The 24,369-nt window shown below is 42.1% G+C and overlaps 6 protein-coding genes across 6 annotated transcripts; 3 read left to right on the plus strand and 3 right to left on the minus strand.

Annotated features, from left to right (window-relative positions):
• Positions 1–140: 140 nt before the first annotated feature.
• On the minus strand, positions 141–10,761 carry LOC108139333. The gene is made up of 4 exons (XM_017262047.2): positions 10,457–10,761; positions 7,670–7,850; positions 3,647–3,769; positions 141–2,088 (listed from the first exon to the last, which is right to left on the minus strand). Exons 2-4 carry the CDS (start codon positions 7,847–7,849, stop codon positions 1,339–1,341), a joined length of 1,053 nt encoding a protein of 350 aa, XP_017117536.1. The 5' UTR covers position 7,850; positions 10,457–10,761; the 3' UTR covers positions 141–1,338.
• On the plus strand, positions 4,610–6,324 carry LOC108139334 (proteoglycan 4). Its single transcript, XM_017262048.2, has one exon. It carries the CDS (start codon positions 4,632–4,634, stop codon positions 6,009–6,011), a length of 1,380 nt encoding a protein of 459 aa, XP_017117537.2. The 5' UTR covers positions 4,610–4,631; the 3' UTR covers positions 6,012–6,324.
• A 3,242-nt stretch (positions 10,762–14,003) lies between the features above and the next one.
• Positions 14,004–14,716, minus strand: LOC108139310. Its single transcript, XM_017262012.1, has 2 exons — positions 14,583–14,716; positions 14,004–14,529 (listed from the first exon to the last, which is right to left on the minus strand). Exons 1-2 carry the CDS (start codon positions 14,603–14,605, stop codon positions 14,136–14,138), a joined length of 417 nt encoding a protein of 138 aa, XP_017117501.1. The 5' UTR covers positions 14,606–14,716; the 3' UTR covers positions 14,004–14,135.
• Positions 14,717–15,330: 614 nt separating this feature from the next.
• On the plus strand, positions 15,331–19,759 carry LOC108139309 (polycomb protein Scm). The gene is made up of 4 exons (XM_017262011.2): positions 15,331–16,380; positions 16,437–17,354; positions 17,431–18,459; positions 18,525–19,759. The coding sequence occupies exons 1-4, from the start codon at positions 15,847–15,849 to the stop codon at positions 18,660–18,662; spliced, it is 2,619 nt and encodes an 872-aa protein (XP_017117500.1). The 5' UTR covers positions 15,331–15,846; the 3' UTR covers positions 18,663–19,759.
• A 263-nt stretch (positions 19,760–20,022) lies between these two features.
• Positions 20,023–21,491, minus strand: LOC108139282 (spermidine synthase). Its single transcript, XM_017261978.1, has 2 exons — positions 21,302–21,491; positions 20,023–20,814 (listed from the first exon to the last, which is right to left on the minus strand). The coding sequence occupies exons 1-2, from the start codon at positions 21,433–21,435 to the stop codon at positions 20,085–20,087; spliced, it is 864 nt and encodes a 287-aa protein (XP_017117467.1). The 5' UTR covers positions 21,436–21,491; the 3' UTR covers positions 20,023–20,084.
• An 858-nt stretch (positions 21,492–22,349) lies between these two features.
• Positions 22,350–24,169, plus strand: LOC108139280 (calreticulin). The gene is made up of 4 exons (XM_017261976.2): positions 22,350–22,519; positions 22,605–22,709; positions 22,921–23,393; positions 23,491–24,169. Exons 1-4 carry the CDS (start codon positions 22,432–22,434, stop codon positions 24,040–24,042), a joined length of 1,218 nt encoding a protein of 405 aa, XP_017117465.1. The 5' UTR covers positions 22,350–22,431; the 3' UTR covers positions 24,043–24,169.
• Positions 24,170–24,369: the final 200 nt, after the last annotated feature.

The raw sequence follows: 24,369 nt of genomic DNA on the forward strand, positions 1-24,369 counted from the left end.
AAACCCAATGTAAACACAATTGCCGTAAGTATTGATTAAAGGTGAGTTCAAAAACCTTTGTTCTATCTCCCATCCCTTTGTCCTTCAAATACAATAGAATTAAACATGCTTATCCTTAGGAAGTTAATTAAACGGAATGCTTTGTAATTGAATGTCATGTCAATGCCTCATGATTTTATTTTTTAATAAGTATATCCGTACATACATATAATTTTGTATAATATATAATTTCGTTTGATTTCTTTTTTTTTTTGGAATTTCATCAGTTTAGCTTTTTTGAAAAAGGTCTTTTATTTACATACACATATAGTAGAAATTAATTTGTATTTAATTTATTAATGTACAGAACGTAACTATTAAATGGTTAATTTGCTCGGTAAATTCCTTGTTAATTTACACAACACGTGGCGTATTCATGTATCGAAGTACTTGCTTTTGGGTAATAGGTCTGACTTTGATCTACGTTAAAATCGTTATTCGTATGATTTGGAACCATTTTTCGCTTAATATCTTAGAAATTGAACCCTTTAACAACGCAAATTTAATAGTGACCAAATGTAAGCTTTGACGAAAGGAACATGTAAATAGTGTCTGCATTATGTTAATTCTATTTGAGCATTTTTTACACAAGTTTAAGCACAACAGAGCAAACACAAAAACCAATTTCCGCCCGCGGAGAATGTAAACCACAAATATTTTGTTTGTTTCATAAATAAGCTTGCACAGTTTTTCCTCACATGAGGAAAAACATGAAAATCTCATTAGACAGGTCAATATTGCATGCGACTGATTAACGTTAATCGTTAAAATAATTATTAAAATTACACATAGATCACTATCAATTACGCATGCATTTACATTTATAAATCTTGGAGTTTCGTTCGCTATATCTTGGGTGTGTTCGATCTAGTAAAAGTATGTTTGACATTAATCGTGGGGGATTGGAGATTGGAGATCGGAGGAGACTTTATATTCAACAGTATCTGTGAGAGGTAGCATAAATCGTAACATACACCGTTGGTTATTTTCGATAAAATAGAGTTCAAATGCGAATACATCTAGCAACGTGGGAGTAAGTTTGTCATCAAGGGAGTATGTGCACACACAACATGCCTGCCTTGTAGCCAGCCATTAGGAACCGTCGATTTGCATTAATAACCGCCTAGCACCACCAAGCTGTCGGGTGCCCCTATCCGAAGAATCCGTATCCGTATCGGTATCGGTATCGGTATCTTTAACTTTGTCTGTATCTGTATCTGTATCTATGTCTTTTGTTGTATCAGTATCAGTATCAGTATCATTATCCGTATCTGTAGCTGCAACTCAATCCTCACTTACTTAATTAACATTATGCTGGCTTTTGTGAAAGCGGTAGGGAAAGGGCCAGGGCAGGCGGTCATTTGCATTGGCCGCACCCCGAACCACCTCGTTCGGCTCCTCGTTGGCCCAGTTGGGCTTGTCCTCGAACACATCGAACCTCTCCAGGCCCAGGCCCAGACCCAGACCCAGACCCAGCCCCTGTCCCAATCCCAGTCCCACACCCATTCCCTCCGGGCCCACGTCATTATCGTTCTCATCGTCGTCATCCACATATCTCGCCGGGTTTTTACTGCCGTCGTCATTTTCATTCTCATTCCCGTTCCCATTCCCATTCCCGTTCTCATGTTCATGATTTGTTTCGTTGGCTTCATTTCCGTTGACCCGATGCCTGGCCAGACCCATTCCGGCCACGTCCAGAGAGTTCTTCGCATAGCTGAGCAACTTCTGACCTGGTAGTGCCTGGGATTGTGGTCGAGTGGATGTTGATTGCAGGGAATCCGCAAACTGTGACGAGGGGGACTGCGACTGAGACCATCCGTAGCTCCACAGTTGGCTGGGGAAATGCTTCCAGGGCAGCAGCTGTTGCCGGCCCAGCTGCTCCTCCGGCTCCTCATCCCGCTCCCGCTCCCGCTCCAGTTGCAGCTGCAGTTCCCGCTCGACTGGCCACTGCTGGCGGTACCGCCTGCTCCCCTTGGATGCTCCTGCTCCTGCGCCTCGCAACAGGAATCGTTTGCCCACGTTCTTCAGGATGGCGCGGTTGAGCTCGACCTGGGCAAGCACAAGAAAGGTAACTCGGTTCACATAAAATGCTGTTAAATACTGTAAAATGGGTGAAAAAGTGCATGGGTAGTCAAACAATTCCCACTCCCTCAAGGGCTTCTGGTTACCTCCTTTTTAACGGGGGGCAAAGCTAAACTAGATGGACATGCATGATTGATGACTGGCAATGTTGTTAACGCTTTCGATTTGGCTTACAAATCAAGAGTCATTTATTGAGAGTTTACATCGTAAATAAACGAAACTTATAGTCATTATTTAAAGACACAAATATTCATCTTCATTTTGCTATATTTTTTAACCACTTTGCAGGATATTTATTTGCTTTGAAATCAGTTTGATGACAAAGATGTGTTATTGTTTGTTCACTGATATTTTTCCTACTCCTTAACTAACTCAACAACTATTAAAGTATGAATTATACTACATTTTAATTCTTTTTATTTCCTCTCCACTTTGTAGAATTTTTTAAAGAGTCTATTATTATATTTATTTATACCTTTGAAGTTAATTCCATTTATATTGAGTCAAATTATAATAGAAGGCTAGCTCCTGAAGATATTTGTTTACCTTTTACCTCTATAATTAAGTATTATTTTAGGTGATAATGACCAACTGTCTCATGAAACCCACATTTATTCGTTTCACACTGGAAATCTTTGCATATATTTTATATTCCTGAAAGAGACTTAAAGTCCCAGGTGTTTGAATAGAATATAATGGCTGTTCAGCTCATCTTTCACCAATACAAATTGCTTTTGGGATGCATGGATTAATTTTTAAAACCCCTTTGACAAATCAATACGGTTATCTGGCGTGTGTGTAAATGGGTGGATAGGCATATAGGCACATAGGCACAACCGTGTTCATCCGTGACCCTCTTTAACAGAAATTCGTGGGCCGAAAGGTGAAGCTATCAAGGCAAATCGTTTGAATTCCACGCATTAAAACGTTTGATTTTTTTTGGCCTTTTTGTCTTTTGTGTTGTGCCTTGGGGCTTGGGAACGTTTGGTAACCAAATAAACTCGCTTTGTTACCGAGCGAAAATATTTGTGTTACACATACGCCACGTTGGCTTTGTTTTGGCGCCGAGCCCCATGCATGTATATTTTGGGTGTCAGGGCCAGTCGAAGTGCTTAAGCCCTGTTTTGGGGTCTGCCAGGATGTTGTTTACACTCCCAGAGCCAGTTTAGTATGTGGGCTGGCGTAGTCTTCTAGGACCCGGGATATTTATTGGACTCGCTGCTGCCGCCGGGAGAGGAATTAAAAAACTTTCCGCAGCTGCGCCATTCTTTATGGGTTTGGAAAGTATTTCTCATCAGGCATTCTAGTTTTGATTAGCCGCTACACATTCATTTATGCATTGCACCGAATTACTCTGTCCAGCTAAGGCTGCCTTTTAGCGCGAATTGTTTTCCGTTTGTCTGGGGTGCCGTAGTCAAAAGTTTCTTTCTTATTTTTCGCTTATTAAAATACCTTGCAAAGTGGTTCGTTTATTGCAGCAATCCCCAGACTCCACGCCACCCCAAATGCGAACACAAAAACTCACCTGGCGGGAATTCTCCTTCATTTGCCTGCGTGCGATTTCCAGGAGCAGCCGCTGACGCAGCACATCCAGGGGATTGACAATGGACAGCGACGGTTTGTTCCGCTTGGCCAGGAGAAAGTCATCCTGGAGGGGGAGAAATACATACATATATAGTAGGTACGGACATTTACATTTACTGGAAACTTCTTGGCGCTTGGCATAATAAAATCGTGGCAAGGTAATGCAAAAAGTTTTAAGTCCCTGTCCTAATATTCTGTTCTTCAGCTCTGCGTGCAAAGTTTATATTTTTGTTGTCAAGAAAATTAAAATTGGCATCGATTTAGGGTAATCGAAAGGGCTTGGGCTATCAAAAGCATTATATCAACTTCTGTTTTTCCCACATTTGAAAATTATCGTTTAAATTCAATCCAAGAATCTTATCGTTGCTGCCCTATGTTTTTTCCATGATGATCAATCGGGAATTTCGCGATAGGAGCTCTTTACTGATAAGAGAGAATTTTCAAGCAAACTCGTGAGTCACAGCTAAAAAATAATTAGAAAAACACTTGACACTTTACTTTTATAATTACCGCATGATAACGCCTAAAAACCTTCCTTTTTCTGACTCTTAGACATACAATAGTAAAACGCTTTAACTCATTCTCTTGCTTTATCACAAAGATATTATCCGAAATTCATACTTAACCTAGAACAAAGTTTATTACTGTTTCTTGGGAAGAACTAAACTAATTCTGTTTTAATTCCAAGAAGATCTTACATGTCTAAGTTCAAGGCAAACGGTAAGCAACCATTCCCAATTCATGTTTAAAAAAATATGATAATTATGATTATTGTGTGTCTGACTATCAGACATGCCAGCGATTAGATAAGAATTTGCCACAGTATGTGGTCGCAATGTCTGGCAGTGAATGGACATGGCTATCAGGTTACTATAAAAGCTATAGCCACCAGTGGACCCAAGTAGTACATTCGAAACAATTGCGAAATGAAGGTTCTGACGCTCTTCTTGTTGGCGGCCCTCGTGGCAGTGGCTGTGGGCCGGCCAAACGGCGGCTGGCTGGGAAACTTTAACAACAACTGGATGAGGAAGTTCGGCTGGGGTTCCGATGACAGCCAAAACGTGCAGGAGAAGAAGTGGAATAACCAGAATCATTGGAATGGCCAGAATCAGTGGAATGGCCAGAACCAGTGGAACGTAAATAGTCATGGCCAGGGTCAGGGTCACAATCAGGGTCAGTGGAATGGTAATCATGGCCAAGGCGGAAATGTTCACGGAAACAACCATGGTCATGGTAACGGACATGGTCATGGAGGTCACCGGCCGTCACCACCCCCACCAACAGCGGATCTGCCCGAGGTGTCCACCGAAGACGATATTGCTTCCACCACCGATGTGACCAGCCCCGTTGAGGAAAGCACTCTGGCCCCTGAAGTTCCAGAGGATTCCACCACCCAGGAACCGGAGGACAACACGACTGACTCCGAAAATGGTAGCGGTTCTACTGAAGACACCACTGTGGCTCCTGAAGACCCAGAGGATTCCACCACCCAGGAACCGGAGGACAACACGACTGACTCCGAAAATGGTAGCGGTTCTTCTGAAGACACCACTGTGGCTCCCGAAGACCCAGAGGATTCCACCACCCAGGAACCCGAGGACAACACCACTGACTCCGAAAATGGTAGCGGTTCTACTGAAGACACCACTGTGACTCCTGAAGACCCAGAGGATTCCACCACCCAGGAACCGGAGGACAACACGACTGACTCCGAAAATGGTAGCGGTTCTACTGAAGACACCACTGTGGCCCCTGAAGACCCAGAGGATTCCACCACCCAGGAACCCGAGGACAACACCACTGACTCCGAAAATGGTAGCGGTTCTACTGAAGACACCACTGTGACTCCTGAAGACCCAGAGGATTCCACAACCCAGGAACCGGAGGACAACACGACTGACTCCGAAAATGGTAGCGGTTCTTCTGAAGACACCACTGTGGCTCCCGAAGACCCAGAGGATTCCACCACCCAGGAACCCGAGAACAACACCACTGACTCCGAAAATGGTAGCGGTTCTACTGAAGACACCACTGTGGCTCCTGAAGACCCAGAGGATTCCACCACCCAGGAACCGGAGGACAACACGACTGACTCCGAAAATGGTAGCGGTTCTACTGAAGACACCACTGTGGCCCCTGAAGACCCAGAGGATTCCTCCACACAGGAACCCGAGGAAGTAACCACGGACTCTGAGGACGGAAGCGGTTCTTCGACTCTTGAGCCCGAGGACTCCACAACCCAGGCACCCGAAGAACCAGAGGATTCCACCACTCAGACTCCCGAAGACTCCACCACCCAAGCCTGATTCTTCCGCGATCTAGGAAGATACTTGGGTTGCTCCAAAGGTTTCTAAAAAGTCTGCACTTTCTCCGCAATCGCTAAAGAATTCAGCGTCTCATTAAAAGGTTATTACAAAGAATTTTAAGGCGAAATGTGGTGGAAATATTAAACTGTTACAACTAATTTATTAACCGTGTTTTTACAAAACAACGTGAAAACAATTTTAGGCTTAAGATAAAAACCCATGAAGTAACATCGTGTTATGTAGTCACGCACTCCTCATATAGCTTTATAGTTCCCACAATCTGAACAATTAAAACTACCAAAAAACACCTTAATGCCATGGAAACAATTATTTTACGGTGGTACTCAAAACTGTAAGCTTGTACACGCATTAAAACGCTTATCACATAATTGAACTTTCGCTTTTCGGACCAAGACAATATTGTTGTTGTTTGTCTGGTTGTTTAGCCATTGTATGCCGTTGATAAACTGCTTGATTGACATACGGACATCAATCAATGAATCGCTACTTCAATGATTAGTTGCTAATCGACCCTTATCAGAACATATTTACCGTTGTATACGCCTATGGTTAATGACGTGTCATATTTGCCGGTACAAATGGAAAATTTCGTAATTGGCTTTTAACTTTGCCCCGGGGCTTATTTTCAAAGGCCACCTCATGATAAATTATCATTTCTTTCAGCAAATAAAATAAAATTGTTTACGTGTTCCGCATTAACGAGTTTAAATCTCCAATTTCACAAACGAACTAGCTTTGCCAGCCATTTAAAATGCGCAGAATAAAGAATCGAATTGACGAAACTTGAACTTCTTAAAAAGCAGAGGTGAAACTTTTGATTGTGGACAACAGGAGTTTTTCAAGACAAACAAAATGCTTTTTGTTTTCCTCTAATGACGCCTGGACAAAACCTTGACGAAAATTTCCATTTGTTTTGAAAGCCATAAACGCAAATAAATTCCGTTGCCAACTTCGTGTGTGTGAAAGAACATATACGACTTTCTGTTCACTCCGAACCAGTTTCACATTGAGGTATGTATTTCCTACCGATCAAGTGCCTAGATTAGATTGTACCATAACCCCGATTCAAACTGATATCATGTATTAGTGATTTAGCGGAATGGACATAGGTATTACGTGTTAAGTAATTTCTTTGAATTGCGGAACGAGATTTGAAACTGCTATAAAATTTCTAAGGCCCAGGCAAATATGATAAGAAAAAAAAGGAAAAGCAATTTTTCATTTCCGACATCTGAAGTGCTTAACACGATTTAATTTAGAACGCAATAAAAAAAAATTTAAAACCTAACCTTTCTTATCATTTCTTGATTTGATAATAATATGAAATATGTGAAATAACTTCTATGGGTATATTAAGGTATTCGGAGAATTGTAAACGTAAATTGCCAACGGGCTAAACAAAAAAAGGATTTCAAGAAGGACTCTTTGCGGCCAGTTGCTTCAATTGGCTTCGTATTGTAAAGAACAATGTGTCAATTTATGAACAGACACAGATACCAATGACGGGTGTCAAAGGAGCTGTAAAAGTGACTGTTGGAAAAATGCAAAGCCAATAATTGAATATGCATTCGAAAAACGTTCACACGAGTGACGCAAAAACTGCTGCCATTCACAAAGAAACGCACTCCGATGCCCACCTGTGAGTTCCGTGCATCAGGGTAGTCCAGAGGATATCCGTTTGTGCGGCCGCTTCCGCCGACCTCAGCTCCTCCTCCTGATCCTCCTCCTGCTCCTCCTCGCTGGGCCGTGCAGACGAGCCTTGTGGCACACAGTAAAGTTAATAACACCGGACCAAACCACGCTGTGGCTTTCATCATTCTGCAAAAAAAAAAAACGGAAAAAGTAATAGAATTGCATGGGTGAGTGCACAAGTTACAAATTTGCATGTAATTCAAATTGGTTTGGTATTGTATGTTATTTATGAAAATTAAGCATAACTATAAATATTGATAAACCGTTTTTTTCAAGCATCGGTGCCTAACCATTTGATAAATACGTTAACAGGTATTTTTATAAAGGCAATTATATTTGTTCAAAGAGTCTGTGTGTTAGTTTTTCTAGTCTAGGGTATCATAAATCCTATAATATTGTAGCATTTTCGTCTGTTCATTTATATGCAATATTAAGCTTATCTGTGGCTATTATTTTGAATATTTCAGAGCCACTGCCTTCTGCACACTTTGACCTCTGTCGTTTTCCCACTGGAAAAGAGAAATAAAATGCTGACAGCTAACCTGTGAAAAATGCGCTATATTCTGACAACAAGAAGTGTTCTCATAATTTATGGGTCACGTAAATATGTGGTACTTCTGAACCTAGTTTTTTATGTACATACGAATGTATATATGCATATCAAACTCATGTCCCTATGGACTTTTCAATCACTTCGCCGTGGAAGTTGAGTGCAAATTTGCACAAGGTTCAAAAGGGAAATTAGATTTTATATGAAAGACGTCAACGTGTAAAATGTTGGACAACTAGATTATTTTCCTGTTGCCAAGTTAAAATCATTAGCTGCAAACCTTGTTTAAAAAACGAGAAAGCAAGTTGACTTCCGCAAAATGAAGTTCATATGCCCTTTTAGTTATTCAAGCAACTGCATATTACAACTTTACACGTTTGGAATCGTAGTCTGAATGAAATTAAAATATATATATGTATAAAATATATATATGTAAATATGTATATATTTATTGCATTTGTGATCTATATTTATAATACAAATTTTAATTAGCACTGAAAAGTATTTTAGTCTTTTATAATTACATCTCACTTGTTTAGCATAGTTTCCTTGTCTCCCACTTTTCTATTATGAGCTAGGGCGTTTTTAATTGTATTAAATAAATTAAAGTTTCCCTTTTGTTTTCCTACACGTGTATACACATTGCATTTTACTCATACAAAAACACAACTAACTTTGAGTTACTAACATAATTAAGCAACAGTTGCCTTAATAGCTTAGCTTCCTGCAGTGTTGGGTTCGTAACTCAAAGTTTGAACTCCCATTACTCGAACTTCCCGGTAATTCACAATTAAGTTTCGCCCTGTTGCCACAAGGCGTTAAATACATTTTAATTTAATAATAGCCGGGGTCATAGGAGACTTCAGTTGCAAAGTTAAAATTAAAAACAAATAGCTTTTTGTAATAAAGCAATTTAATGCTTATCAAATTCCTTGATAATGAAATTTCAACATTGTTTCAAAAGTAAAATCATGAATTTTCACATTTTATCAGGAACTCAAAGTTTTTCCCCATTCAAAATTATGGCAGCTCTTTTGTTTTCGGCTGGGGGACAAACTCAAATCCCGCCTGTCAACAGGAGCATTAGACATCAGAACTAAGTAACTGCTGAAATGGCAGCCGCATTAGTCCTGCCGGCAATCACATGTCATATAGATGCCATTTGGTGAACAAGGATTTACGAATCCGTGCGAATTTCGTGGGTGGCTGGCGCACTTTCCAAACGACAATTGATGGCTATTGATTTACCCTAATAGATCGCGTAAACACTGCGGATGGGGAATGCCAAAGGTTCGCCAGTGCCGAAGTTGCAACGGAAATTGCAGCCCGATTGAATTAGGGTTGAGTGGTGGCGAACAGATGAAGCCTTGCCGCAAAGGAATTCAAATTCTTCTGTTCTCTGTTCAAAGTTTCCCAGAAGGCGATGTAATGAACGAATTCTTACATTTGAAGTTGAGCAAATATTGATTTTCTGGCAGCAATATAGAATTCAAGGCAATAAAACTGCCCTGCCCCACTGAGGATTGTGCTCCCGACAGCCATTGTCATCCTCACATCCCGGTGACGGAAATCGTGATTGCCCAGGGCTACTTGCCAGCACGTCCCTTCTTGTTTTATCGGCAATTCAGACGCAGGCCTAAACACAAGGAAATGAAATCCTGTTATCTATTCCAACTTCAGATATTTACATACGTATGCAAATACGAGTATGAATACGAGTGGCGGGCACATGGGAGAAAAGTTTCAGCAGCAGCTTTAAAAACCGTAAATCCGTTTTGATTAGGCCATAAAAAAAGCGCAAACAAAGGTCAATCAATCGGGAATCTAAGGCCCAGAAGGGAAACCACCGTCCCTTGCAAATTACAAGGTGTGATTGCCGACGCTGCCAGGAAAAAAGGACCGCTAAGCTTGTTTGCAGACTATTAAGTTACGGGATATTGTTACCTGAAACCAGAGGCAACAATGCCTTTTGCACGTGAAAAGGAAAACTAATTAGCTTAAACGTTTTTGCAGCAATCAATCAACCTTGCCCCATTTGGCGATATAACTTGGGCAACTTTTCCGTTGAGGCTCTTAGGCTGATATCTGATATGGTTCCGGAGCCAATTTCAAAAACACCTACTCAAAAACATAAAACCGTTGTCTTGATTTTTTCGAAAAATGTCACATAAAAAGAAATCACCTTATCAGTGGTAATTGCCCCTAATTTCGGTGGATCTGAAACGCACTCGACTCGGATTGATTTATGACGATCGAGATATTTCGCGTGTGTTTTTGTGTGTCTTTTTGGGATTTAACCGCGCTTGTGGCTTATATATTTTTTTCTAATTTATTTTATGTATTTACGCGCCGCGTCGCGAAACGGCCACTGATTCGGAATCTGAAACTGTTGCTGCTGGTACGGCTGATTATTCAGGTTTTTCTGTTGCTGCTGCTGCTGCTGCTGCGGTTTGTGCCAGCATCGAACCTCGAACGCAACAGGCTGACGACGAGCGGAGGACTCACGGAGCATAGCGATTACGGCGTGTTTTTATATTAGGCGCTTCGAAGCGCCCACACGAAGCGCAGGATCCGAGGAGCAACAGGACACGAAGGACACGAGGCGCGAAGGCACGAAGGCATGAAGGCACGAAGATGCCCCGGCCACGCGACGAGTTATGAATGAAAACGTGCGGGTACGGAACAGTACGACATGTTGCCAGGATGCCAGGATGGCAGGATGATGGAAATCGAATCAGATGAGGCGGGTCAGACCGCGCGGGTTAGAACCCCTAATAAATCACCGACCAAGGTGTACTAACGCATTAAGGAATTGACGGATTGGTGGGGCCAATGGCAACGGGGAGGTTATGGTGTTGCAGCAACATGTTGCTGCTGTCATTGAAATCGCGCGCGAATCAACGTCAGCGCTGTAATTATCAAACTCAATTAATATTTAATGAGTTTTATTTGCACATTAATTGTTCGATTTAAAGCCAGACGCCATGCAAGTTGACGAGGATCAAGATCCCAAGCCCTCAATGTCATGTCAAGAGGTGCTAACGTGGCCCGACATTCCGCTTGCCCGCCAATCGGGCGTTAAATTACTCGCCATAAATCCGTCAAACGTTTACCACGGGGGTCCTGTCCACAAGATGGGTTCGACACATGGGGTCCTGTGCCCAGAAGGGATTTGTTCATATTTTAGAACAACAAGATATGTTGTTTAGGGAACAGGGAAAAGTAGAACTACTGATAATCTGGTTTTTGTTGTGACTACTTCATCACAAAATGGGTTATGGAATCAATTTGTAATTAAAATAATTAATTATAGTTTACGACATTATGTTATTGTACTTAATTGTTATATTTTAGAACATGACATCACCACCTTAATCATTTCCCCTTTTAAGCAATAGATTTGCATCAATTAAAAAAGTATGCTGAGATTTAATTATGATTGCTTACATTTTGGGATACATTTTGTTGCATTCTCTTTGGTAAGCATAATTAAACATGTATTCTAAATTAAGAAGTCAAAACTTTCGGGTCCGTCAACAAGAATAGTTTTCCCATGAAACACTTAAAAGCAACAGTGTTGCCAGCTATCGCAATTGTCCTTCGTCCTTCGGACGTTGATCACCCACTTTGACACACTTTTTAATTGCTTTCAACACGTGTCTTCGGGTTTTTATGTATGTGCATACGTTGGCTTGTAATTAAGCACGTAGGCAAACGCCTCCATTTCCTACCCAGCAGGATGCTTTATGGCTGATTGAATTCAGTCAAAATGCCACTCCTGCCACTTGCTTTTATGTGAGTGGTAATGTTATTGAGCGTATGAGCGATTTTTAAGAGCGATGTAATAAGTTATACGTTTACTTTTGCTTTTGTCAACATTCTGTCGCTAACAATTGCTGAAGCTGCGTTGCAGCTCTATTGGGAAAGGTAATTGTTTTTGGATTTGGGTAAGGTAAAACGAATTTGTGAAAAAAGGTACAAAAAGATACAAAAGTTTTTAAATATCTAGGTAAGCCTATTAGTACAAACAAGAGAAAACGATATATTCGAGCTCCCCGACTTTACAAATCCAAGATTTAAGCGCAGATTTTTAGAGACTTAGGCCACAAGACTATGAAGGTATACCACTTCGAAATCGGATGTCTAAAAGAAAAGTTATTGAATTAGAACTGCATGTTTTTGGTAACTTTTCAGCAAAACCATTTTTCGGAAATTTAGAAACAGGTTACATTAGAAAAATTACAAAAAATCGACCCGAAATTACTAAACAATTTTTAAACGCAGTTTTCTAGAGGCTTAAGCCACAAGACTATAAAGGTACACCGCTTCGAAATATGGTGACTAAAAGAAAAGTTATGGAATTAAAACTGCATATTTTTGGTAACTTTTCGGAAAGCCATTTTTATATATATATATATAGAATATAGCTGATATAGAAACGGTAATTTTTATATGTCCTTGTTTCGTTTGTTTCAAAATAATTACCTGGGAAAGGTAAGAGGTAGCCTTATATTTTTGTACCTAAGTAAGGTATAAGGCAACAAAAAATGCTACCTAGGTAATATATGAGTAACTAACATATCTACTAACCCTCTTATACCTCCTTTTGACTTCTGAACTTGCGTCTTCAAGACGAGTCATAGTTAAAGGTTCATAATAAATCAAGTTAATATTTCGCAAAGCCTTTTCGTCAGGGCTTCGGACTCATAAATATGTTTATTGAATGCAGCACAGAGTTCAATCCCCACTCAAGCGCCTACAATTACCACCCACTCACCATACCGCGGCGCAGAAATTCCGTTGTCCGATTTGCGTAATAAGTCAATGACTCAACAACTGGGCTCTTGACACCCCTTTTTCTAATAGGCCACCGACGATTTGACAGGCGACTAAACGGTAAGCGAGCTTTTAATGAGGAGCAGAAAAGGCAGCCGCCTCATTTCATCCAATTATCCTTGTTATGGACAGCGATGGTTTCATCCAATTACACATGCTTAGACGATTGTGTGAGTGTCAAGAAACTTGGGGTCGGTCAAGTTAAGTCATTAATAATTAGGAACGTCTTAATAGCAGCAGACACTTTATTGAATATTAGAGGAGGAAATAACGCTGCCACTACAACATTTAATTAACAGTGTTCTCCGTCTTTTTTAACCACAACATTTGGCTTCCATCTAAATCTCTTTGAAACGCGCATTACAGTCAAGATGAGCGGATTATTCTTTGAAGCCTTTCAATTAAATCAAGTTACGGACCATTTAAGCAAGGAAAAGAAAAATCAAACAGCAGTAGAAGTTGGTCAAAAAGTTAGCTAAATATACATTTCAGCTAATCCCAGAAAAGTTTTGCCAAACTTGTTTCATCTTTGAGGCTCTATCGACTTCATTGGATGTGGAAATTACAGCGGACAAAACGTATTTACTTTCTAAGTAACAATTTTTTTTTGATTAATACCGAATAATGTATTTAGGTCTGTTCATAAAAGTAACGCAACCAAAGTTTGCTTAATGAATAAAAATTTCTAATCTTTATTGGTAATTTCAAAAGGGCAAAGAACTTTCCAGCTTCCGACCCATTTTCTGTCTTTAATGACGTATTTCACGCTTTTTTATGGAAGGGTTTAGGTAACAGAGAAACATATATAAATTTGAAGATAATAGTAACTAAAATATTAAATTATATGAATTTTTCAGCAGCGTTTGGTTACAAATAATAAAAAGTAACAATAATTATAGGTTTTGTTTTCGAACCCGTTTTTATTTCGGCTGAAATAAGTCAATGTGCTTATCGAAATATACATTTGCTTATCTTCTATTTGTGTTGTTTGCTTGCATTTATTTAAACCAACAACACTTGCCCTTTTAATGTTCTCTTATATACTTCTGTATCCAGTTTATATTCCTTGCCTGGATTATCAAATCAGATAGACCACCAAGGCACCTACCGTCCACATCGAGTACTGATCCCTGACCCCTGCACATCTCGTAAATTTGGTTTACAATCTGCATCTGGGTGTCCGGATCAGTACCTGGGTGAACTAGGAGCAGTTCTCGCAGTCGGAGGATGTATCCATTAATTTCACCCATATCTGAATTGCCCTTTCGGTATTGACAAATCAGCGTGGCCATCTGCATTTGCATATCCGGATTAGTCCCTGGCAGAACTTGAAGCAATTCCTGAAGCCTATTAACATCATCTCTATTCAAGTCGGCTCTTGCGTTGCCCGAGAGGCCAATCAAAATAGCCAGCATAACGCTAAAAATGTTTCATATGTACAACTATTTATTTTAAACATATTACGAATTTACCTTAGGCGGATGGTAAAATTCATCTTTATGTGGTTCGCTTGAGAAGTTTAGACAATCTAAAGCTGGACGGATGGAAAGTTTGGTTTTTAAAAAGATTTTAAATTGGTAAATCTTGCGACAGCAATGACTACTGATAACATTATCTCGGATTGCGTCAGTATTGAGAGCATCTTTAAAAATAGATTGCTTAATCAAGATGAGCCATGTTACAAAATATGTTTTTAGGAGAATGATGTTCTATTTTATGTGGAAGAAGTGGCTTTAAAGCACGGTCGGCGTCCGCGAATAAATATTGAAAACGGTACGGTTTATTTATTTAAGTTTCTATGTGTGTACAAAATATTCGCAAAAGAAAATAGAAAACAATTTTTTATAAAAAGTACTGTACTGTAACTGTAAAAGTTAATCGAGTTAATTTTAAACTTTCTTAAATGAACATGTATTACAATAAAACAATTTCTTAAATTAAAAACTAACAAATTTGCAGTAAACAACCGGAACAACACAATTTTATTTCATTACCTCACATCTTTGCTCAAATAATAATGCTCTATTAAATATAATTTTTTTTTGACGTAAATAATAAATAATAAAAACCAATATTTCTTAATTTACTCGAAAAGTATTAATATTTGCTAACGATATTTAAAAAAAAGACCGTTGTGTCGATAACATTGTTCGATAACATCGCTCATTCAATATTTTTAACTAATCGTGACAAGTCACAGTTGAATGACTATCGATAGCCCCTTGAATGCTTTGGGTCATCACTAGAAAAACAAATATGGCGGAACCGTGCGTAAAAGTAAAAAAAGTGTAAAATTTTGCTGTTTAACCGACTCTCGGGAAATAATTTCGCATTGAAACCGCGGAAAAAAAGCTGCGCAGCTCGTTAAATAGAAATCCTAACCTTGTGCAAACGGGAAATTTGTGCGCCGCGCGCTAAAGTTTTTTGTGAACTGCAATGCAATTTGGCCACCAATTTGTTATTACGTGACCTTAAGAACGCCGCAAAATTTGCCAGGCCAAATCGAAACACATCCCTCGCGTGCGGACAGTGTGAAAAGGACTCGCAATTGGCAGCAAGGGACTCCACTCCAGGCAGCCGCAATGCGACTTGTCAGCCGATCCGCAGTAAATGAGTTCGAGTGCGCTGAAATCGAGTTAAACCGCTGCAGAGCCATCGCCTGAGATGCCAAGGGGCTTGCCGGCGGGAAACAGCAAGTGCATCAACTAGGACACCCCCAAAGGAGCCAATAGAGCCATGTCGGGGGGACGCGACAGCAGCACCAGCAGCGGGAGCAACTCCGCCGCCGCGGGCGCTAGCGTCAATGCCACCGCCTCCGCCTCCTCCTCATCCGCATCGGCATCCTCCGCCAGCGCCGCCTCGCCCCCCTCCCTGCATCGACCACGGGGAAGGCCTGCCAAGCGGGCCACTTGCACCTGGTGCGGCGAGGGCAAGCTGCCGCTGCAGTACGTCCTGCCCACGCAGACGGGCAAGAAGGAGTTCTGCTCGGAGACCTGCATCGCCGAGTTCCGCAAGGCGTACAGCAAGGGGGCGTGCACGCAGTGCGACAACGTTATCCGTGACGGGGCGCCCAACAAGGAGTTCTGCTCGATCATGTGCATGAACAAGCACCAGAAGAAGAACTGCTCCACCAGGCACAGCGGCGGATCGGCATCGGCCAAGGGGCTGGCGGAGAACGAGCGCAAATTACTGGCCAGTGGAGCGCCCGCGCCGACGGGGCCATTCCAATATGAGAGCTTTCATGTATTCGACTGGGATGCCTATTTGGAGGTGAGTCCTGGAGAGATTTCTTTACAAACTCCCTACTAATCCCTTCTTTTTTTTAGGAAACGGGTAGCGAAGCTGCTCCTGCAGAATGTTTCAAACAGGCTCAAAATCCTCCCAACAATGACTTTAAGATCGGTATGAAACTGGAGGCCCTCGATCCGCGCAACGTCACTTCCACCTGCATTGCCACCGTGGTTGGAGTGCTGGGCTCCAGGCTGCGGCTACGCTTGGACGGAAGTGACTCACAGAATGACTTCTGGCGACTGGTGGACTCCACCGAAATCCATGCCATCGGGCACTGCGAGAAGAACGGCGGCATGCTGCAGCCGCCTTTGGGATTCCGCATGAACGCCTCCAGCTGGCCCGGCTATCTGTGCAAGATCCTGAACAATGCCATGGTGGCGCCGGAGGAGATCTTCCAGCCAGAGCCGGCTTCGCCGGAGGAAAACTTATTCAAGGTGGGCCAGAAATTGGAGGCGGTCGACAAGAAGAACCCGCAGCTGATTTGCTGTGCAACCGTGGACGCCATTAAGGATGATCAGATCCACGTGACCTTTGACGGCTGGCGGGGTGCATTCGACTACTGGTGCAATTACCGATCGCGTGACATATTTCCCGCCGGCTGGTGCGCCCGGAGCTGTCACCCCATGCAGCCGCCGGGCCATAAATCACGGATGGACTCCAGCTCCGGGAAGCAGCGATGCCCGCGTCCCCGCTACACAGTGGTAGCCGAATCGGAGGCTATGGTTCCCGCTTCTCCAGCCACCGCCCACTTTCATCCGAACTGCAAGGGCGGTCCGTTCATCAACAACTCGAAGCTGCCGTGCATGGTGACAGGGCCAACCTACCAAACGCTGGCCAAGCTGTGCCTGCAGGAGGTTTTGGCAGCCAGCACGGATACACAGCAGCTTTCCAAGCTACTGTTTGCCCTGGAAGGAGACGTTCACATCGTAACGGCAGCGGGAAAAAATTTTACAGTGAGTTTAAGTTATTTACAAATTGTACATTCACTTTTTTTTGTAACAAATTATTGATACTCCCCATTTTTTAAAGGTTAAAATACCCTCGCCATTGCGCATGAAGGATGACGAGAGCCTGGCCCAATTCATCGAGACGTTGTGCACTACATGCCGGGCATGTGCGAATCTCATCTCCCTGGTCCACGAGACGGAGGAGTGCAAGAAGTGCACCAACAGCCGGAAGCGCCAGCTGACCCAGTCAGCCACCCCGCCCTCCTCGCCTGTGCTCGCCGACAAGCGGAATCGTCAGTCCAACTCTGCAACGACTCCACCCTCTGAGAAGATCATCAAGCAGGAGGTGGGTGCAAAGTCGCCGGTGGAGACCAAACCAAAAACACCGACGAATAATGGCAAGGAACCACCTGCGAGCCACCAGAACAACCACAGTCTCAACAACAACAACAACAACAGTGCCAGTAAGCCCTGCACCAAGGTGGTCATCAAGACGGAGCCCAACGGTGTGGCAGCCCAGACGTCCTCCACAACGCAGGCTCTGCGCAAAGTACGCTTCCAGCACCATTCAAACAGCAATAGCATTGTGGCCAATGGAAGCCCGGACGCGAACCAGACCACTTCCGTTTCCACTAGCAATTGCAGCAGCTCGTCCACATCCTCCAGCACAAGCTTGGCCGGGGGATCGGCCAACGCCAGCTCGATTGGCAAATACCTGGCGCCACTGGTGGCCGAAGTGCATCCGGAGCAGGTCAACGTGAAGCCCTCGAACACATACTACAAGAGTCCGACGACGCTCTCGTCCAGCGCCTCGTTGCCCACATCCGTGTCCACGCCTTTTACGGGCTGCCAGTCAGCCTCGTCCACTGCACTGGCTGCAGGCGGAGTTACGGCGGCCAAGGCGGCCACCGCGCCGGCCGGGGCAGCGGCAACTGCGGCAGCTTCCACGAGCTATACAGCGATTACCTCACCCCTGAGCACACCCACGTCTGCTTCGGCCAACTCGCACCTGCGTTCGCAGCCCATCGACTGGACCATCGAAGAGGTGATCCAGTACATCGAGAGCAACGACAATTCCCTTGCCGTGCATGGCGATCTCTTCCGCAAGCATGTAAGTAACAAACATGCTCCTTTATCGCTTTGAAACGATTGTCTAATTGATTGGCCTCTTTTTAGGAAATCGATGGTAAAGCTTTATTATTGCTAAATTCAGAAATGATGATGAAGTACATGGGCCTGAAGCTAGGACCAGCCTTAAAAATCTGCAATTTAGTCAATAAGGTGAATGGTCGTCGAAATAATCTGGCACTTTAAAAAAAGCCACAAATATTATGGCAGAGGACTCTGGTTGAGTTGGACTTACATAGACATTGTTAACAAATTAGTACCTCCCATTAACGTAAAGCAAAGCGAACACGAACTATATTCGTAGATATGTTATGTGTTGGCTATTCATGAAGAAAAAACCCCTAACCTTATTTTATTATATCGATAATATACAACAACCGCGCAAAAACGAATCTAATCGCGAAAACATGAAGTTCCCTTTTCGAAACGTTCGCATAACAAATTATAGACAAGCCATGCTCCGGTTTTCAAAACCGTTATAGTTTTCTTTAGTTGCTCGTGTTTCTTTTTTTTTAGAAAACGCCTTAACAATCGTCATTAGGTACCTAAAATTTCTAAAATTTCTCTACTATACAAAATATCTAATCTAATACAGTTTTTGTAAGTGTAGACAAGAAAGATACTTTTCTCGAATTAAGCATATTTTGTAAAAGTAAGAGTATCTTCAAAATTACCCAGTCAAAAGAGTTTACGTACAAGATTAATATTAGGTTATGATCGCGATTCCTAAAAAAGTGAAGTATTTTATTATTTTGAACCAAAATTATTAGTTTCTTTGAAAACTGGAGCTCGGCTGCCAAAAACGCAATGCACATGCATGATATTTATTACACATAAACACGCACATTAGACACCAAAATCTATCCAACACAACAATGATATTTAACGTTAGAATAGGCGAGAAAACAAACAAATATAAAGTGAATGTACATATTTTACATATAATTTTGTAATTATGTATCAATTGCGTTTCCTAACTATAACAATATTTAATTAGTCATTAAACAGAATGATGATATAATTTTCTATTAAGTTATTAAAATTGAATATCAATTTTTAGTTAAATCAACAGCAGATTAAGGTAATTTTTCAAAATAAGAACCGCTTCCTTTCAAAGTTTTGCAATATATGCGATATAAAGAGTAACATTCGGTCGTGTAAAGTTTTGCAATAAGTCTCATTATGTTTACCCAACAACTTACAAATACAAAACCTAAATAGAGCCAACTGTATATATCATTACGTAATAAACATATTACAATTTGTTCTATTTTCAACCGTAATATATCTCAAAAACATTACTGTGGATGGTAAGATAACCAATTTCGACAGGAAAAGTACAAAATCGAACAAAATGTTTTGAAAATTTTGAAGGGGGTAAAATTTTTGTTTATTTTCCTAAGATAAGATTCAAATGCTGTATGCTTTCAGTCGCAGTTTTATTTATTTATTTGGACAGATGTGCACTATGGGCATGAAACAAAGTGAAACCATATTACTAAGTTTGCCACTTAGCCCATTAATACCGCAGAATCAAATTATTTTATTAGTTTTATTGTCACATTTATTTTTAACAAACAGATACAAAAATATCTTTTGGCAACTTGGTCATTCGTAAAAGTTTTTTTGCACCCAACGTGGAAGGGCGAAGGCCGCGGAGTGAACCTCCGAAGAATAGTACTTCAAGTCAATGGCATCAATTTCAGATTTTCCTAGTTTAGGCTTAACAAAGTCTTGGTCTTTGTTCAGGGATCCCATAACGAAGCCAATATGGCCGCAGGGATAGGATGGAACGGAGGTGACCGCATAGGCCACTTTGGCGAAGTGCTCCTTGCAGCCCGACATTGTCTTCTTTATGTAGTCCAGGTCCAGCCAAAAACTGCCGCCTTGGGAGCACACGATTCCGTCGTCCTTCAGGGCGTGCTTCATCAGCTCGTAGTAGCTTTCCTGGAAAAGGCTCACTGCCGGACCAATTGGATCCGAGCTGTCCGTAATGATGACATCGAATTCGTTTTTGTGCTTCTTCATGTAGTCAAAGCCATCGCCGATGGTTAGCTTTAACTTTTTGTTCTCGAATCCGCACGCCATGGCTGGTAAATATTTTTTGGACAGCTCCACCACGCGGTCGTCGATTTCCACCTGATGAACTTCCTCAACCAACGGATGCTTCACCACTTCGCGCGCCACGCCCCCATCGCCACCGCCCACGATCAGGACCTTCTTGGGATTGGGATGCGCGCAGAGCGGCAGGAAGGATATCATTTCCTGGTACGAGAACTCGTCCCTGGCCGTGCATTGGATAATTCCATCCAAAATCAAGCACCTTCCATAGGTTTCGCTGAAAGAGGAATGACCAAATTATTGATTTTTTCCGCGGTACGCAATGTTTGTCTAGTGGAATTTCAACCTGATATATATGAGCTAGCCTGCTATCAGTTTTTTTTTATTCGTTTTTGGCCTTAGATGACTCCATCGATAAGGCTGTTGGTGCAGATCAAGAATAAACACTCGACGCGAAAGGGTCTAAAATGCTGTCAAGGCAAATTTCTATCGCCATGGAAAATTTTTGGCTTCTGCTATCTTAATACAAAGGGAAGTTCCATTTGGTATACAACTTTTATTATTTTTAACCGTCAAACCCTAGCGTTTCTTAAACATTTAAGAAAACAATGAACTGAAATCCAATCTGCGCTCAAGTTAATTCCCTGATCCAAGCACTTTTATAAAAAAAACTATCTGACTTTAGTTTCAACTGAGGAAGTTTCAATGTAAACAAATGGCTTTTTGTTTACTACTACCTGTTTATTTATTTGTTTCCGACTTACGTTTCAACAATCTGGATGTCCTGGAATTTGGACTTCTCCTTATGGATCAGTTCCTTGATCTTCAGGGAGAAGGACTGTCCAGGCCACAGCTCGGCCTGCAATTCGCTGAACCATCCGTTAGTTAGGGAATCCATTTGTTTAATGCGGCTTCAACTCGGCATTTGATAAGGTTGAGTTAACACGTGCGCTTCACACGAACGTACCGTATCTTGTATAAAGCTAGGTCTTAAAAAATACCTAAGAAATGTTATTAGTATAAATACCAAACAGTTATAAACTTATGTTTTTTTTTAACTTAACGGCGTTAATTGATATAGGTCGTTATATAAGAGTTTGACTTCAATTTTAAGTTTAATTTCAATTTATACATTTCAGATTGGGGCATCACAATTTCACAAATTCAAAAAAACTATATATTAACAAACAAGTTATTTTTTCTTTTCATTTCTAAGATATCTATTTAAAATTATTAATCTTAAATTATTTTTACGAACCTCCATTTCCTGGTAATAATTTTGACAAATAACTTTTCGAAAAATAAGGCAACCTACGTAATTAATTAAATACAGAAAATCTACAAAAAGAAAAAAACATTTAAATTAACACATTTAAAGCATTTAACACCAGTAAAGAATTCAGGTTAAAAAATATTCAAGACAAGTGTGGATATACAAACCTGATGAGTTTAATGGAGTAGCACAGCTTCATAGGATATAACGAAATCGTTTATTGAAATCAAAAAAATCTTAAGTCATTTCTAACTTATTTAAAAACGTTAGTTATACTTGTTTGATTTAATTTATGTTTATATAAAAAACGGTCAGTTTAGTGTTTCTAAATCCAGCTCAGACTATCGATAACGGCTGGGCTGCCTACGATTGCATATCGAAAGCATCCCTGATCAGGGCAAAAGAATACGTAGGCGCTTCCGATTGGTTCGATTTGGACCAATGAAAAGGTTCCAGCAAAACAAACCGTCTGATTTGCCGTCCCTGTCCGACACGCACAGTTCAGATGCAATAAATAAATACTACTTTTCGTTGCCGGCATTTAGCATTTAACTTTAACCGAGTTCGGACAGCCAGGGAAGTTGGTAGAGTCAGTCCAAAAAGAAGTGCGGGATCGTTCACATGATGTGGTGCAAAACTGTGATTGTGTTGCTGGCGACAGTCGGCTTTATCAGTGCCGAGGTACACCTTAAGGAGAATTTCGACAGCGGTAAGTAATCGCGGCCACCACTAGGCTGGCCAGCGGCATGTGGTTTTCCGTTTTCATTGAGTGAAAAAACCGCTCGTTCCCGTAGAAAACTGGGAGGACACGTGGATCTACAGCAAACATCCTGGCAAGGAGTTCGGAAAGTTCGTCCTTACCCCCGGAACCTTCTACAACGATGCTGAGGCCGACAAAGGTACGTGTTATGTGTCACTCCCTTTTTTACGCACACAATCTTGTTTTCCATTGCGTTCCTCCATTTTATTTTTACGTCGGCGTGTTATCTACGTGATTGTGTAGAGAAAAGCCACTACGTGTACGTTTTCGAGTAGCTATAGTAACCGTATACATACATATTTTTTTCTCCCCTCCCCTCCCCTACCCCGACCCTTCCATTGTGCATACAGGTATCCAGACCTCTCAGGACGCCCGATTCTACGCAGCTAGCCGCAAGTTCGATGGCTTCTCCAACGAGGGCAAGCCCCTCGTGGTGCAGTTCTCCGTGAAGCATGAGCAGAACATCGACTGCGGTGGCGGCTATGTGAAGCTGTTCGACTGCTCCCTGGACCAGACCGACATGCACGGCGAGTCGCCCTACGAGATCATGTTCGGCCCCGACATCTGCGGACCCGGCACCAAGAAGGTCCACGTTATCTTCAGCTACAAGGGCAAGAATCACTTGATCAGCAAAGACATCCGCTGCAAAGATGACGTGTACACTCACTTCTACACGCTGATTGTCCGCCCTGACAATACCTATGAAGTGCTCATCGACAACGAGAAGGTTGAGTCCGGCAACCTGGAGGACGACTGGGACTTCCTGGCCCCCAAGAAGATCAAGGATCCCTCTGCCACCAAGCCCGAGGACTGGGATGATAAGGTAGGTTTTAAGGGTTCCTCCCCCCCAAACAGCGATTACCGCACTCAATAAACGGCTTGCATCTATGTTATTTAACAACATATATCCCATCACACAGCCCACCATTGCCGACCCCGATGATAAGAAGCCCGAGGACTGGGACAAGCCCGAGCACATCCCCGACCCCGATGCCACCAAGCCCGAGGATTGGGACGATGAGATGGACGGCGAGTGGGAGCCACCAATGATCGATAACCCCGAGTTCAAGGGTGAGTGGCAGCCGAAGCAGCTGGACAACCCCAACTATAAGGGCGCATGGGAGCATCCGGAGATCGCCAATCCCGAGTATGTGGCCGACGACAAGCTGTATCTGCGTAAGGAGATCTGCACCCTGGGCTTCGACCTCTGGCAGGTGAAGTCGGGCACCATCTTCGACAACGTTCTGATCACGGACGACGTGGAGCTGGCCGCCAAGATTGCTGCCGAGGTTAAGACCACCCAGGCCGGCGAGAAGAAGATGAAGGAGGCCCAGGATGAGGTGCAGCGCAAGAAGGACGAGGAGGAGGCGAAAAAGGCGTCCGACAAGGACGACGAGGATGAGGATGATGACGACGAGGAGAAGGATGAATCTAAGCAAGACAAAGATCAAAGCGAACACGACGAATTGTAAGGACGTTTAGGAAAAATTGCGTCGAAAAATATTCGGTATTTTTTGTGTGTTGGTAACTGCTTTGATGTTGTAAGCAAACGGAAACCACAATTACAATTTGTAAGACTTATAATTTATAAACATAAAACTGTTTGTTTTATTTACATAAATCTGTTTTGGGCCGCTTTAGGGGTTGAATAAACTTCGTTGTTGATAAAAGCTGCGCGGAGCTGCCATATGATCAAAACACAGCGATTTGGCAACTCTTGAATCATAAAACGAGTTCTGTTTAAAGTTAACATTTTGAAAGGGGGTTTGAATAACAGTTATGAGAGTGCGAATTTAATA

Source organism: Drosophila elegans, unplaced genomic scaffold (genome assembly GCF_018152505.1).
Source record: "Drosophila elegans isolate 14027-0461.03 unplaced genomic scaffold, ASM1815250v1 contig_476, whole genome shotgun sequence".
In the NCBI taxonomy this organism is placed as follows: domain Eukaryota; kingdom Metazoa; phylum Arthropoda; class Insecta; order Diptera; family Drosophilidae; genus Drosophila; species Drosophila elegans.

What these genes read in the sequence shown, in the direction of transcription:
- LOC108139334 (XM_017262048.2), top strand. Translation starts at nt 4,632, where the DNA reads ATGAAGGTTCTGACGCTCTTCTTGTTGGCGGCCCTCGTGGCAGTGGCT.
- LOC108139333 (XM_017262047.2), bottom strand. Translation starts at nt 7,849, where the DNA reads ATGATGAAAGCCACAGCGTGGTTTGGTCCGGTGTTATTAACTTTACTG. An exon ending in CTGATGCACGGAACTCACAG is followed by an intron (nt 3,770 to 7,669) that starts GTGGGCATCGGA and finishes CTCCCCCTCCAG; the next exon opens with GATGACTTTCTCCTGGCCAA. An exon ending in TGAAGGAGAATTCCCGCCAG is followed by an intron (nt 2,089 to 3,646) that starts GTGAGTTTTTGT and finishes GTGCTTGCCCAG; the next exon opens with GTCGAGCTCAACCGCGCCAT.
- LOC108139310 (XM_017262012.1), bottom strand. Translation starts at nt 14,605, where the DNA reads ATGAATTTTACCATCCGCCTAAG. An exon ending in AATTTTACCATCCGCCTAAG is followed by an intron (nt 14,530 to 14,582) that starts GTAAATTCGTAA and finishes AAACATTTTTAG; the next exon opens with CGTTATGCTGGCTATTTTGA.
- LOC108139309 (XM_017262011.2), top strand. Translation starts at nt 15,847, where the DNA reads ATGTCGGGGGGACGCGACAGCAGCACCAGCAGCGGGAGCAACTCCGCC. An exon ending in ACTGGGATGCCTATTTGGAG is followed by an intron (nt 16,381 to 16,436) that starts GTGAGTCCTGGA and finishes TCTTTTTTTTAG; the next exon opens with GAAACGGGTAGCGAAGCTGC. An exon ending in GCGATCTCTTCCGCAAGCAT is followed by an intron (nt 18,460 to 18,524) that starts GTAAGTAACAAA and finishes GCCTCTTTTTAG; the next exon opens with GAAATCGATGGTAAAGCTTT.
- LOC108139282 (XM_017261978.1), bottom strand. Translation starts at nt 21,435, where the DNA reads ATGGATTCCCTAACTAACGGATGGTTCAGCGAATTGCAGGCCGAGCTG. An exon ending in GACATCCAGATTGTTGAAAC is followed by an intron (nt 20,815 to 21,301) that starts GTAAGTCGGAAA and finishes TTCCTCTTTCAG; the next exon opens with CGAAACCTATGGAAGGTGCT.
- LOC108139280 (XM_017261976.2), top strand. Translation starts at nt 22,432, where the DNA reads ATGATGTGGTGCAAAACTGTGATTGTGTTGCTGGCGACAGTCGGCTTT. An exon ending in TAAGGAGAATTTCGACAGCG is followed by an intron (nt 22,520 to 22,604) that starts GTAAGTAATCGC and finishes TCGTTCCCGTAG; the next exon opens with AAAACTGGGAGGACACGTGG. An exon ending in CGATGCTGAGGCCGACAAAG is followed by an intron (nt 22,710 to 22,920) that starts GTACGTGTTATG and finishes TTGTGCATACAG; the next exon opens with GTATCCAGACCTCTCAGGAC.